Source organism: Mustela putorius, unplaced genomic scaffold (genome assembly GCF_011764305.1).
Source record: "Mustela putorius furo isolate JIRA1106 unplaced genomic scaffold, ASM1176430v1.1 tig00000450_pilon_pilon_pilon, whole genome shotgun sequence".
NCBI lineage: Eukaryota > Metazoa > Chordata > Mammalia > Carnivora > Mustelidae > Mustela > Mustela putorius.
This window is the reverse complement of record NW_025421385.1, coordinates 12665161-12681323: the sequence shown is the minus strand read 5'-3', so window position 1 is coordinate 12681323 and position 16163 is coordinate 12665161. Positions and strand designations below refer to the sequence as shown.

Sequence of the window (16163 nt, the reverse complement as noted above, 5' to 3'; positions counted from 1 at the left end):
GAGCTAAAAATATGGCCTGTGTCCTAATCTGACATTCAGTTTCCTAGCACAGACATAGAGTAATTAGCCTCAGCATACACCTGGTGGAAATATTAAAATATCAGAGAGGAAATAGTGGGATGAAAGTTATCTGTCTAGATCATGACGAGATCATGTCTCTGAGTAAGAATTCAGTGAGTGGGGCAATAAAACATTTGCACTGGCAGTTGTTTGAGATGTCAGTGAAGCCTACAGCTGCTAATGTGTGGGTGAAGTGTAAAAAGCATTCTTAGCCAGCATGGGAAGCTCTATCCCATGTCAGTGAGTCTGTGTGAATATGTCTGCTTCTACATATTTTCAGATAATTTTAAATGCCAAAGTATGTTTCATTAGGACAAGACCAAGCATAGAACTTGACATTGTATTTCCATCCATCTCATCCTAATATTCTTGCTAAGTTTTCAGAAATTTAATATAGAACATACCTTCATCCTTTGTAACAGATTCATGATGGACTACAGCGAACCCAAGCTTGTTTAACCACCTAAAATTCAAATAGAAAATAAATGCTTAGCCAAAGAGATGGGTCATCTCCTATCCACCTTCCTTCTAGACCCTGAAGGAAGGTCTTGTGCCAGACTTTATAATGCAGTTATCGTAATTCTAGAGTCAGACTAAACATTTCCAGAAACAGCATGAGTTTGTGGTATCGAAACCTAAAACCATTTGTTTCACAATATTTTCCTTACTCGGGATTTTCTTTCTAAGACAGGAAACAAGGTGGTCCATTATCCAGCTTGCTAAGGTGGGCAACTACATTAAATATTCTAAATATATGAACAAATATATCTTTTGTAGTTGTGCATTTCAAATTTTTAGCAACCATCAGAACTTCTATCACTGAATTTAGTAATCTGACTATTAAAGTCCCATCTCTATAATTCTTAAAATGTAATTTTATTTCACAAAAAATAAAGAAAATATGATCCATTTTTAAGGTAGGATTTTTATATTAATCAGTAAAAGATCTCAGAGTTTGGCAGGTATTCCTAAGCTACAGAAATTTTTAATTCCTTGAAGAGTTTTCTTAGGTAAAAAATGACAATGTCCTTATCTTACCAATTTACCATTTTATTGGCAACGATTTTCAGCTAAACATCAATAACAAAAACAAAAACAAAAAACTAAACAAACCTTAAAGAACTCAAACTTGGCTCATGACTTCAGGCCATTGGAGTTCCTTCTCAAGGGGTTAGTCAGGAACATATTTTATGACACAAATTTGTAAAAGACACAAAATGCATCTATTTCATATGTTCCTAGCTATATAACCTTCTATTTAAAGAGAAAATATTGTTTTGGGGTGGTAATACTCTGATTTATTTTCTACTTCTTTCAAGTTTTTTATATTTTTAAAAAGTATTCCATAGTGTGTGTTCACTTTTTTCTTTTTTTGAGAAACCAGTACATTCGGGAGCAGCCTAAGTCAACCAATACCAATAAAATAAGAAGAGTGCTGTGTACTTATTGACTCACTTATGCTCTCCATTTCTTCTAGTCCTGTACTGCCTTGTGAATTAGCCAGCACACTGCTGCTCTACCACCGCAAAATTATCGCATATTCCCAAGTCTTCAATCATCAACAAATTAGACATCCTTCCCCAACCCTCAATGGTCTTGCCATGGTCTTGCCATATTTATTTTTTAGTAAAGGAAATACATAAATTTGATTTTTAAAAACAAATAGGGCTTTCTGCAAGAAGATCCACGAGCTTCAGCCTCATTTAAGAATCCCCTCAGGTGTGCCTATGTGGCTCAATCCACTGAGCATTCTACTCTTGATTTCTGTTCAGGTTATGATCTTCAAGGTCATAGGATTGAGCCCTGCATGGGGCTCTGTGCTCAGTGAGGGTCTGCTCCTCTCTCTCTCTGTCCCTTGCCCTCTGCCGTTCCCCTGTTTTCACACTTTCTCTAAATAAATAAGTGGTTTTAGGTTTCAATACCACAAACTTGCATGTCGTTTCTGGAAATGTTTAGACCAACCATAGAATTACAACAATTGCATAATAAACAAACAATATCTTTTTTTAAAGGCATTTTTAGAAGCCCTTTCAGCATCTGACAACTATGAGAGTTTTTTGTTTTTGTTTTTGGGGTTTTTTTTTTTAGATTTTTATTTATTTATTTGACAGAGATCACAAGCAGGCAGAGGCAGGCAGAGAGAGAGAGGAGGAGGCAGGCTCCCCGCTGAGCAGAGACCCTGATGTGGGGCTCGATCCCAGGACCCTGGGATCATGACCTGAGCCGAAGGCAGAGGCTTTAACCCACTGAGCCACCCAGGCGCCCCACTATGAGCTCTTTAATAACCACTTAAAACCAAACTAACACATGAGCCACACCATAGGAACCAGAAATTGTTCATCAAGACCTGATAGAATAATAAACAACTAACCAAAACAAAAACAAACAAAAAAACCAAACCAAAACAAAACAAAAAAGGGAAATCACAGAAAAAGATACAAATGGTAGTAAAAAAAAAACAGAAAAAAATTACCAGCCTCCATAGTACTTTGAGAAATGCACATATAAGCACAGGGAAATATTCACTAGTTGGGCAAAACTTTAAAAAAACCACTGATTTCTAGAATTTAGGAGGAAATATTCTCATCCTTTGTTCAGATGAACAGCAAAATTGGTATCTCCAGTTTTAAGCAGGCAATTTGATGATACTAATCAAAATTTAAATATCCACCCCCTAATTATAAATGTCTATCCTACAAATGACAAATAAATGTGGAAGGATGTTAATCGAACAAGACTTGCAATGGCAAAAGAAAAAACATCTCAGAGATGATATAATCATCCATCAACAGGAAAATGGATAAACTATAGCACTAATTTCTTCAGTACAACAAATGTTATTATGAAGCTAATAAAAAAACTGGGATAGAAAGTCTTCTGATGGCCCGGAAAAATCCTAACATACTAATAAGTAAAAAAAGCAAGTACAGAACAATATGACTGGCCTAATTCAATGTACTTTTAAAACTATGTATTTGCATGTGTGTGTGAGTTGGTATGCAAAGTAAAGTATCAGGAAGGATCTATGTCAGTCATACTGTTAAAAGTAGTTAATCCTGGGGTGTCTGGGTGGGTCAGATGGTTAAGCATCTGCCTTTGTCTCAGGTCATGATCCCAAGGTCCTGAAATAGAGCAGGGCTGTCTCCCTGCTCAGTGGGGAGCCTGCTTCTCCCTTTCTCTCTGCCTCTCCCCCTGCTTGTGCTTTCTCTCTCTTTCTCAAATAAATAAATAAATAAAAATCTTAAAAAAAAAAAAAAAAAAGCTAATCTTGAAGAGAGAAATTGAACTGGAGGGTGAAGTTGGAGGTATGGAAAGGTTTTCATTTTACATACTAATGTATTATAAGATTTTTTACAAGCATATGTTTTGTGTGTCATTTAACTAGAAGAAACATTTTAATGTACAGTTTCAAAAATTGATCAGGCAAAGTACAGTGAATTTGGTGGTTCACTTTTAAAATACCAAAATAAACTATTCTTAGTTTATGTCTGGTTTCATGACTGTATACAGACCCTTCCCCCACAAAAAAAGCACCTAAAAATAAAACAGACCAACTTTTTTAACATACCAAGACAAAAAATACTTTTGAGGTGAGAATGCCTGAAACAAACAAACAAAAAAGACATTTCTAAGTTCCTTCCAGAATACAGAAATACAGAAATATTGCAAAATGAAAGAGTATGGACAATAAAGAAATCATTCTTCCCAGCCCTTACCTAACTCTCATATTCTTTTAATAGCCACCACTAGTTACTTGCTGTGGAAAACATGATTGTTTAGAATCTTGTTTGACTCTTTCCTTTCCGGAATCCACTGGCTTAAAGGACCTTTTGGCTAAGAACTTCTTTAAAAAAAAAATTGAGATAGTAGAAAAATATCTATTCTTGCTTAAATAGATGGATGCACCAAAAAAACTTATATTTACATAAAAGAAGATGACAGATGTTTCCTGGGAGTTTGTTGTATATTAACTCGATGTGTTGGAGGAGCCCAAGTGTTAAGAAATTGATATACAAAACAGGAAGGTTCTTCCCACCGTCTGAGAAAGGCAGCTACCAACCAGTCTTTGTTTAGAAAGCAACTCTTCCATTACCCTTAATTACTTACCCCTGTACTTGTAAATTGAGGGTCCCTGCAGAACACACAGCATTTCTATTAAACGTAATTACCTTTCCCTACATTGTCCCTGAGAGAAATGTCACCACCCAAAAATGCAGTTTCCCGAGGAAGCAAACTTCTAAAACAGGAGGCATCTCTCCACAAGCCACTCCCTCCTTCCTCAGATTCTCTGTATCTCACCAAGAAACACCCAGCCACTTTATTTACTGTCTTAAAGTGGCCACCTCGGTAGGAAAGGGAGCCCTTCAGGTGCCCCTCAGAACAAATCTTTAAATGTCATCTGCATCATCTTGCGGGAGAAGAGAGAAGTTAACTGGAGGCCCAAAGGGATTGACCTTGATGCCGATTACACCACCCCAGCACGCCAGGAAGGACCACTGGGGACTAAGCAGTAATTCGGACCCTCACTATGACAGGGCTCCAAGTACTTCTGGGTAAGCCATTAAGCCTTTCACACACCATCAAAATACCTACCGCCGGCTAATCGATGGGATTCAGTTACCAATACAAATAAAGAGAGAAATAAAGAAATTAGTGACGTCTTTTGTCTTCTTTGGGGCATCTGCTCTTCTTTTTCTCAGACTCTTGAGAAAGCCAAGGGGAGAAAGCTAACATCAGAAGAAGAATAGACACAACTTCTCTCTTCATTTAAGTAAATAAAAGTCTTGTTTGGAAGACCCAGTTTGACCGTTCCTTGTCTTGTCATTTAACATGGGGTTTCCCAACGGTCTGTAGAGAGCCGTTCTGCCCTCATCTGAAGGTTGTGGTGTCTGCTTAGGGAAGAGGTTGAGAATGTTTCCAGCTAGATGAGGCTGCTGAGGGCTGTCCTGTGAGAAGGGTGTGTGTGTGTGTGTGTGTGTGTGTGTGTGTGTGTGTTTGTGTGTGTGTGCAGCTTACACATGTTTATTGAAAAGGAGCTTTTTTCTTTAGGTTTCTAGAGCAAGAGGATAAAGAGAAATTAAATAGAGAAGACTGATATGGAAATCATTATGTATAACTAAACAAAAGAGATTAAACCATAAGCTCTCTGAATGAATTATGTATGTATTTTTAATTCTATTGCCCAAGTTCTGCCACAGTGGGGCACCCTAGTAGGTATTCCACAGACACATTTTTATTAGTTATGTGAAAGTAATGAGGAACACTGAGGAATCTGAGAATAAGGCCTCAGTTAAGTAGAAGGCCCTCTGATGCCTCAAGTGCCTCGTGTATATATGGCCTCATTCAATTAACAGCCATTGTGGTCACACTATAGTCTAAACCAGCAGGGGATGGAGTGAGGCAGTATGCATTTATTCCACTTCTTTAAACAGGAAAGAAAAAAATAAAAACAGGAAATGGAGTTAGGGATATAAAATTTTATGTGAGATGTCCTCTGAACAAAGGACGTTTTGCAAAATTTTTTAGGACAGAACATGGATCAGTGATAAACACAGGGATCATCATGGTAATTACACAGCACATAAGAAATTGTATATATTTTTTTCACACAGAATTCTAAAAGCTGTGAGATTGGTCACAGTACTTTCAGGCTTTTCTCCCTGTGATGCTGATTCTCACTATAACATTTTCTTACAATGATTTCTGTCCTTTCGTCCTCAGCGTCGTAGTTCCCTCAGAAGAATCTTATTACTTCTCCCTAAAATAGACATTTTGATATATGTAGTTCTCCAAAATGCTTCCAAATGGTGGAGAAGAAAGCAAGAAAGAGCACTTTAAGTGCTAAGGAGGTTGATCCTTAAAGCAAGAGAAATAAATAAAATAGGATGAAAATATGCTTAAAACTCAAACACCTGACCAAAGTAATCTGTTCCCCAAAAGATTAGATTTAGCAATTTTCTCTACTTACACACTCATTTCCTGTGCATTTTCAGCCGCAAAATAAAAGGTCTTGATCTGTGGATGGCTGATCTTAAAAGCACTTGCAGGGGGAAAAACACAGCACATTAAGAATTAGAAATTAATGTAGTTGTCAATGGGTTTAAAATAAATCAAATGTAAGTGTGATACTTCATCTGCTTTCTCTGTAGATTTACAAAAAATAATTTAGTTACATTAAATATCCATTGCCTAATCTCTATTTCATGTAGAGAGCAGAGAATTAATTCATCATGTTGAAGCATCCAGAATAGGACTGAGTCTTGGCTAGTTGAAAGTTTCTATTTTAAACATATGGGCATATGCTTGTATTTTCATTTGCTCACTGCTTTGCTAGAAAGAGACAATAAATTAAAATTTACAATCTCAGAGGTGTCCCTTAAATGCTCAGATCAATAAAGCAAAATATTTACTCAAATTCAATCAAATGCATACAAGAATGTTATGTGTAGGAACCTAACCAAATATAGAACTTGCACACTGTGACAAAACTTTATCTAAGCCGCCCTCTATGAGTAAAGGAAAAATATATTTATATTTATTTTCTTTTAAGAAAACTATAAAACACTGAACATTAGCAAACAATGAAGTGTTTCCCCTATATCATTAGATCAGAAGTCCTGCAGTACAGGTCAGCATTTTGGTAAATAACCAGTTTGGTCAAAACCACAAAAAGTAACACAATCTTATGTATCTCCGGACATGTGCAGCAACACTAGAGGGGCAGAGACTTAAAGCTAATGCCATTTTATTCGTTTTCTTAGAAAAATCTAGTCTGTTGCCACTACTGGTAAAACAGGTCAGTAGGAAAATAAATGCCTTTCTGATAAAGCAGGAAAAAATGTCAAAGGTAGAAAAAGAACCACAAGAAAAAGAGTAAGAGGGCACATTTGCAAAATGTGACTGGATGCCATCATGGCCAGAACCAGTGAATGGGAATACAGTTGGCTGATCTAGAGCAGTTCTGTGAGTTCTAGGCAAGTTCAGACTCTCTGGGCTGTTCCCTTCTCAAGGACCAGAAACTGGTATCTTTTTTTGGGTTCCTGTATGTTCTCAAATCTTTTGGACTTAAATTGTATCAGGGTATAATCCCAAAGTCTAAGATAACTCAGAGAATGCTATTTCCAGGATGACAGTGTTATGAACTAAAAAGAAGAAACAGGTCTTGCTAGTATAAGTGTAGCTCTGGAAAGTCCTATTGAACGAGTCACTCTCTTCACCAGCAAAATATCTTGACATCTGATCTCCTAGCCAGTCCTGGATGGGAGCTTGTTTTTTCATTCCATCTCAGACACGGTTGTTAAAAACATGCCGTGCCAAGGCTCCATGGGGTTTTAAGATCCATCTGTTCCACAAAATGAAATTCCAGAAAACAAGAGGTTAAAAGCTTCCACTGTTGTTTAGGATGCCAGCTCATAAAATTCAAGAATCTCGGACGTTTGGGTGTTATCTCCACTAACTTCCAAATCACCACGTCACTCAAGAAACTAAAATTATGACGGGATGTTATTCTGGCTCAGGGTTTTGTGGAAAACGATAGACAACTTACTGCTTTTTCTTGCATTCAGATGCTCTCTCCACAGTGAAATCGGGCAGGTTGACAAATCCATCAGCCTTCTCTGCCTGAGAAAAATACATACAACAGATATGAATAAAGGAGTCAATCCTAGCAGTAAGTTTATAGAGATGATATACATTGAATAGAGATTGTATAATGAAATGAAATAGAATCAAAAGATACGTCCCTGGGTCAGCACTGGAGTTATCCAGATACAGATTTTATGAAAGAAATTAATATTCTCCTGGTAAGTCATCCAGAATCGTTCCATGAGAAGTAACATGACACAGCTTAGTGATGGCCAAGGTAGGGCATGCCTAAAACATAGCCCCCCACCTTTCTGCCTCCCTGGAAAATACCATCGCTAACCCATCAGAGCTCCACTCCCTGCTGAATTAGTAGGTATCCTCAGCATCATCCTCATCTCCAATAAGCCAGTTCTCATACTCCAGGAAGCTACAATCACAGAAGGTAGAATGTGATTAGCATCCTAGCATATGGCAGACAGAAGCTAGATTTTGGAGTTAACAAATCAAGGTTCATGTCATATCTAACAACTTACTGGTTGTTAGAAGGCTTAAATGAGCTCAAATAAATAAAACGCTTAATGGATACTCAACAATCAATAGTTCTTCTTCCAAATCTGTAGGTAGTTCTGCAGGGATTAAACTACAGAGCCACATCTTGGAAAATCTCAGTTCTGTAATCAATTCCTAGGAGGCCTTTCTACAAAGGAAAGAATGCAGAAAAAAAAAGGACCCTTTTGGACATCACATGAATGTTCCTTCAAAACAACAAAAATTCTATAGGAAATGTAATTATCATTCTACCTCTCTGAGAATTTATTAATCTTTATGGATAAAATACAGCTGAACCACAAGAAGATTGGATTGCTTATCACAGATAGAACCCAATTCTTCTTCCATCTATACTGGTGTCTCTGAGTAGAGAAATACAGTCCACAAGATTAACCATAAATCAATCAGGGGCTAATTGGAGATAAGAAGAAAATTGACTTTGAAAATATAATCTTGGGAGTGGCTCAGTCATTTAAGCATCTGTCTTCCGCTCAGGTCATGATCTCGAGGACCTGGAATCGAGTTCCACATCTGGCTCTTTGCTCAAAGAAGAGCCAGTTTCTCCCTCTCCCTCTGCTTGCTGCTCTCCTTGCTTGTGTTCTCTCTCTCCGACAAATAAATAAAATCTTTTTTAAAAAAATATAATCTTAATTTTAGACACCCGCTAGCTATTAGCTTAGTGTCATGGGTCCTCTTACTTCACTTAATTATTCTGCAACTCTTTCCCTTATCCCCAACCAGAGTGCAAGCCCTACTCTTTCTTCAGAAAAATTAAACTGAAACATTCAAACTTATGCCTGTTCCATCTTCCCTCTCCTATATGAGTTAATCTATCCAAACTCTCCATTTGAAATACTTTCTTTGTATGAGACTCAAAACTCAATTCTAAAGGGAACTTCCTTCTTAAAAAATTATATATATATATATTTTTTTTTTCATTCAACTCAACTATTTGTTGACAAACAGGTTACTCATCATTTTGCCGATCTTATCTAAAAAAGAATATAAAGTACTTAAAGAACATAGACTGTGTAAATCAACTTTTTTCTATAACACACAATGCTTCCTGTGGGTTCTTATCAGCATTTATAAAAGTATAGTTTTGAAAAACTGCTAGGCTCTGACAATTCTACTCCTAGATATACACCCAGAAGAAGTGAAAGCAGGGACCCAAATTAATATATGACTATGCATGTCCACAGAAACATTACTCACAATAAGGAAAAGATAGAAACAGTCCCATCAACAGGGGAATAGATAAACAAATTGTAGTATATCCACACAATGGAAGATTCAGCCATAAAACCAAATGAAGCACTGATACGTGCTACAGGGTAATTGAACCTCAATAGCATTATGTAACGTGAAAGAATCCACACACAAAACATCACACCTTATAGATTCCATTTATGTGAACTCTCCAGAATAGGTAAATCCAGAGACAAAACACAGACGAGTGGTTTCCAAGGGGTGGGGAAAGGGGGAATAGGGAGAAACTGCTTAATGGGTATGAGTTTTCCTTTTGGTGGGTTGAAAATGTTCAGAACTAGACAGAGGTGGTGGTTGCACAACATGGTGAGTGTACCAAATGCTACTGGATTGTTCACTTTAAAAAATGGATAATCTTGGGGTGCCTAGGTGGCTCAGTCAGTTGAATGTCTTGACTCTTGATTTCAGCTCAGGTCATGATCTCAGGGTCGTGAGATCAAGCCCTGAGTCAGGCTCCGTGCCGGGCGTGGATTATCTCTCTCAGGGCGCCTGGGTGGCTCAATGGGTTAAAACCTCTGCCTTCAGCTCAGGTCATGATCTCAGGCTCCCAGCCCTGCATGGGGCTTTCTGCTCAGCAGGGAGCCTGCTTCCTCCTCTCTCTCTCTCTCTGCCTGCCTCTCTGCCTACTTGTGATCTCTATCTGTCAAATAAATAAATAAAATCTTTAAAAAAAAAAAAAAAGATTCTCTCTCTCTTCTCTGTCCCTCCCTCCACCCCCTCTTTAAAAAAAAAAAAAAAAATATATATATATATATATATATATATATGGTCTTATAAGAATTTCACCTCAATTAAAAAACATAACCTATGTTAGGCTGAACCATTTTTATGTAAATTTCTATAATTTTGTTAGAAAGAAAACAACTTATATCTACTATTTGCTTCTATTTTCTCCCCTCATTCACTGCTATGACCACTGTTCCACAGAAGCTATAGTTACATGAACCCCAATGAACTTCATGTTGCTAAGTCCCATCAACCTTTTTTGGTCCTCACTTAACTGAACTCTAGTAACTGACAGTAAAACTCAAGGTCTAGGTCTCGACATACCTCATTTCTTGCCTTTCTGACATTTCCCTGTATTGATCCCTTTCTCCTCCAACTACTCCTTGCTTGCTTTCACGAAGTCCTCTTCTCTTGCCTTTTTCTTAAATGTCGGTGTTCCCCAGACTTCCAAACACAAACCTAATCTCTTCTCATTCCAGTACTTTCTGTCAGGGACCATATGCATCATCATGGCTGCATGTATCACCACAGTTACACACATATTCAAAATCAACACCTCAAACTGGAATTTAATCCGGAGCTCCTGTCCCAGAGATCCAACTGCCTGGCGTGCCTGTTCACATGAGAATTCCATAGGTTCCCTTCTACAGACTGAATATTTGTATTTGCCGACCTCAAATTCCTATTCTGAAGCCCTAAGCCCCAGTGTGATGGTATTTGGAGGTGGGGCATTTGGGAAGTAACTAGTTTCATATAAAGTCGTGCGGGTGAATCCCCCATAATCAGATCAGTGCCCTTATAAAAAGAGGAAAAGACAGGAGTCCTCCACCTCTCTTTCTCCACCGAGTAATGTTACAGCAAAAAAAAAATCAGCCATCTGCAATCCAGAAAGAAGGCCCTCACCAAACACAGAGTCTGTCAGCACCTTGACTTAGACTTCTCAGCCTTCCAATCTATGAGGAATCAATGACGATTGTTCAAGCCACCAGATGAAGATATTTTGTCATAGCTGTACAAAGGAAGACACTCCCCAAGAGTCACACATCCAACACCAAACTTACTATTTTATTCCACAAAACACCTGCTCCTCTTTTTTCTATGCTCTCTACTTCATTGAATGATATCACTTTCAATCCTGTTGTCAAAAAAGGAAATGTGGCAGACATCTTTCACTCTTCCATCCCCTTCTCAGCGCACAAACAAGTCATCGCGGAGATGTATTACCAGTGCCTCTGTCCCAGGATTCCTTCCATGCACCACCTAGCACCTCCCAACTTACCACTGATTCTCACCTCCCTTACTGTGAAGTCTGGCAAGCCATTTTCAACCTTCCTCTAATTTTGTCCTTCCCTCCAATATGATGTCCAAATCACAGTCGCAGCAAATCGTGACTCCTTGAACACACTTCATGTCACTTCTCTCATTAAAATCCCGCACAGTTCCCAGTGGCCCTTGGACCACGTCTGAGTGCCTCAGCAGAGCAGGAAGACCCTTCATGATCCAGGCTTGTGTAATCACACACTTTCATCCCCCCACCTCACTCAACCAAAAAGACACAAAAATTTCAAACAAAGAAAAAAACTATACTCCCTTTTGAGCTGAATTAAAATTGACACCAAATTTATGGCATTATCATTCTGTAGACAATTTATTTTCAGAACAAAAAGCCCATCTTAGATGACAATATAAAATCAATCAACAAAAACTGAAATATAAATAAATTAAAAATCTCCATCAGGGTGGATTTTTTTTTCTGTACAACTGAAATGGCTGAGAGTCCTTCAACTAAGAACCAAAATGAATTTGAGTAAAAGATTCCTTAGTTTTTCCTCAATAATCCTTTCCTTCATTAAGAAAGGCATCTTTTCATTGTACTAAAGACATTCAAGCTGTATTCAAAATCACAGATAACTGTGTCAAATTTGCCTTGGCTTATTTGACTTGCAAAAATGCCTTAAAAATGACAATCACATTGGGAAAATCCTAAAGGAATGACAGTTTTCTCCTCTTCCTCCTCCTTCTTCTCCTCCTACCCCCTCACGTCCCTCATTCCTTGTTATACTAACCAAAATAACTTTTCTCAAATGTATCCTTCCTCCTCAATAATTCCTAACTTTCTGAAAAGTTACTTGAAAGTTCTGCATCAGTACTTGAAATTTACCCTCTGTATCCTAATGTAATAAAAATATTGTTCTTTGGGGCGCCTGGGTGGCTCAGTGGGTTAAGCCTCTGCCTTCGGCTCAGGTCATGATCTCAGGGTCCTGAGATCGAGTCCCGCATCGGGCTCTCTTCTTGGCAGGGAGCCTGCTTCCTCCCCTCTCTCTCTGCCTGCCTCTCTGCCTACTTGTGATCTCTCTCTGTCAAATAAATAAATAAAATCTTAAAAAAAAAAAATCTTGTTCTTTGGGGGTGCTTGGGTGACTTGGTCAGTTAAATGTCCAGCACTTGATTTCATCTCAAGTCATGATCTGAGGATCATGACAGCAAACCTCACCTCAGGATCCATGATCAGCTGGGAATCTGCTGGGATTCTCTCTCTTCCTGTCCCTCTGTCCCTTGCCTCCTCCCATTCTTGTGTTCTTCTGTCTCTCTCTCTCTCTCTCTCTCTCTCTCAAATAAATAAATAATTTCTTCAAAAAAATCTTGTTTTCTTGCCAGATGTAACCAACCATCCTTTCATCCTTTGGCCATCGTGCAACCTTGTCTTACCAAGTCTACCAAGTGAGACAAGTCTACCAAGTCTACCAAGTGAGACAATACTATTCCATGTCTGGTACAACAGTCAACAATCTCAGAGATACTCTTCCTCACATATGAGTCCATCCACCTCTGCCAGCAACTTTGATTTGATCTCATTGGGATCCCATCTTTAGCTGCTGTATTAGATAGCATCAAGTACACTTTTTTATCAAAACTGTTAGTTATACATTCGTTTATTCAACAAATATTTATTATGCACCCTATTTCTAACACACACTCTGTCAGATATGTGAGGTCTATCAGTGGACAAAACAGACAAGAGATCTCTACCTTTGAGGAGAAAAGAGACAATAGCTCGACATATAAACACATTTATCAACATAAATTACACAGCCCATGGTGGTCTGTAATTGCTATGGAAAAAAGATAAAGTGATCAGAGTAAAAGGGTTCTGACTCTAAGCAGGACAGGTTGTCCTTGTGCTCTGAGACTTATAATACCCTTCCAAATTTACTCCCTAGATATAACTCCACAAATCAACTTAAGTGTGACCTTCTCAAAAACTTTCCCCTGTTCCTCTAAGCCTAAAATAAATGTCCTCCTCTTTGTGCCCAGAGGCAGGCTATGCTTCTATACTTCTCTTCCTGTATTGAGTTATCTGACTATTTCTCTGTTTTTCCAATGCACTGTGAGCTCTTTGAAGGAAATGATTTTGTCAGCTATTGTTATATCATTAGTACTTGGGACAGTGTAGGCGCTCAATACATGTGAAGCAAAAAAAGGAGTTTTATGCATGAATGAATGACAGGAACATTGTCTTTTTCCTCTGACAATAAAGAAAGTGCTAAAACGAGATGCAGAAGCCACTTTGCAAAACTGGCAATTTCTAAAAAACATAAACATATTATTACCATACAACCCTGCAATTCCACTCCCAGGTACCCACACGAGAGAAACGAAAGCTTATGCCCACACAAAGATGTGCATGCAAATATTTGTAACAGCATTACTCATAATAACCCAAAACTGGAAACAATTTAAATATCCATCAACGGGTAAATAGTGTGGTCTACTCATACAATGGAATATTGTCTAGTGAACTATCGACGCTTGGTAAAAGATGGATGAACCTTGAAACATGACTCTGACTGAACCTTGAAACATGATGCTGACTGAAAGCCAGAAATAAGAAACCACATATTACTGTAGGATTCCTTTATGTGAATGTAGAGAGAAGGCACATAGTGGGCTTGACTGGAGTCACGGTTGGAAATGAAAATTAACTGTAAATGGGCATGAAGGGTTTTATTGATGTCATGAAATTATTTAAAACTGATTCATTATGATAGCTTCATCACTCAGTAAATTTACCAAAAACTATTAAATTGTAAATTTTAATAGGGTGAATCTTATGATCTGTCACATATCTTTCAATGAAACTGTTTTTAAAAATACAAGATGCAAGGAAAGTTTGGGGAATAGAAAACCATAGTGAACGCCCTTCTCTTTGGGTATCAGTAAAACTTGAAAGAAGGCAAATATGAGGTCTCAGATGTTTCCATTGGTGACTCAATACGATTAGTTCAAACTTTAGGCAAAATTGGTTTACAATTTCCCATATTCTATAACTTAAGCTAAATTATGGCTTCAGTTTTGGACTATAGGAATTTTAGAGACAAAGATATTTTATATAGAATTTGCCACACTTTGGACATATTTTTTAAAATTAATTGAAATGGGGCATCAAATTTTAATATTTAAATGCAAACATCAATATCCACTGTCATCGATAATGTTTGACTCTTTCACATTACAAATACTTTTCAAAATAGACAAAATCACCTCACAAGTATCTACGGATATCAGAAAGGTAGAAGGATAGACCTAGAAAAATAAGAGTGATATATATGTATATATATATATATATATATGTATTCCAGAGTAAGTAGGTTAAAGAAGACCAAATCAGAAACAAAGGAAGTGTGATATAGGAAACTGTTATATGTTTCATGGTTAAAAATAAAAAGTATAATTATCTCTCTATTCTCGATGGAATCATAGTTCCCTGATTCTAAGAAACCTGTTTTTTACACTGCAATAAATCTGAAATCAAAAGGTACCTTAGAATCTATATGTATTTTTAGTGCCTCATTTCCGCCCAAAACCTGATATTAAATACATTGTGGGTCTTTAAATGAATAGAATCTTAAATCAAAGGGGGAAAAATAGTTTAGGAAAAAAACTGTTTCTTTGTAAGATGTTTTTGTGTTTACATTTGAACATGTATTTAATATTCTTGTAATGACTTAAAATAAACGTAAGTGAGGTCATCCAGTGACTACCAGAATCAGGAGAAGCTGCAAAACTCCATTTTCTCCACATAAACCCATAGTTTGCTCAGTTCAGCCCTGAAACCCCCAGCATGCTGGAAACAAGCAAAATCTAAACTCTAAGCGGAGCCATACTTTCTCATGTTATCCTGAACAGTTGTTCCTAACTCTCAGGGTACACACAGACTGATGACCATTATAGAAATCTGGATTATAGTCTCTAAAATGCAAACCAATGTAGAGGAAAAGAAAAGAGGACCTACAGTCAATTATGAAAGCTCTAGCTCTACAGAGGAGCAGTCATTCTCATACACGGCTGGTGGTGAAGCAGAACATAGCCCAATGGAAGGACACTGGTCAGTAACTGGCAAAACAGCATTACCCTCCGACCCAGAAATACAACTTCCAGGATCTGTCCTAAATAAATATGTGTAGTAACATGTGCATGATAATGTTCTTTGCAATAACAAAAGAATCCAAATGTGTATCATCAGGAGACTGTTGAATACAATGTGACATCCATAGGCAATGAATAGGTATATTCCTATATATTTGTACATATATATGTATATATGTATTTTATGTACGAAAAGAGATAGGATATGCCTCTGCATATATGCATGCTTATATTTGTAGAAGGAAACCATTCAGGAAATGCAAACACAAAAGGAGGGAGAAAAGAGGGTAGAGAAATAGGAAGGAGAGCAAGACTTATCTGCTTGCAATTTGTTGCATAGTTTTGACTTTGGAATTAGGCAGGTGATTTCTATTTTTTGAAAAAAAAAAATTTTAATGAAGCAAGTCCTAAAAAACAAATGAACCTAACTGAATCTAAACATGGTGATGTTGCCCCCCCCCACATTATAATAACTACTCCAAGAAACCTTAAGAGCCCAGAATTTTGACGATACATAGTTGGTGGAAATAGGCTGAGGACATTCAGTA

The 16163-nt window shown here is 37.6% G+C and overlaps 1 protein-coding gene across 9 annotated transcripts in view; it reads right to left on the bottom strand.

Annotated features, from left to right (window-relative positions):
• IPCEF1 (interaction protein for cytohesin exchange factors 1) overlaps positions 1 to 16163 on the bottom strand; it is a 124999-nt gene that overhangs the window by 44664 nt on the left and 64172 nt on the right. For 8 of the 9 annotated variants that reach the window (XM_045080158.1, XM_045080167.1, XM_045080165.1 and 5 more), the window contains 3 exons: positions 7607 to 7680; positions 6029 to 6100; positions 465 to 523 (listed from right to left, as the gene is read on the bottom strand). In XM_045080158.1, coding sequence (XP_044936093.1) covers positions 465 to 523; positions 6029 to 6100; positions 7607 to 7680 — 205 coding nt within the window. The remainder of the gene's footprint in view (positions 1 to 464; positions 524 to 6028; positions 6101 to 7606; positions 7681 to 16163) is intronic. The other variant, XM_045080161.1, reaches the window with a different exon arrangement.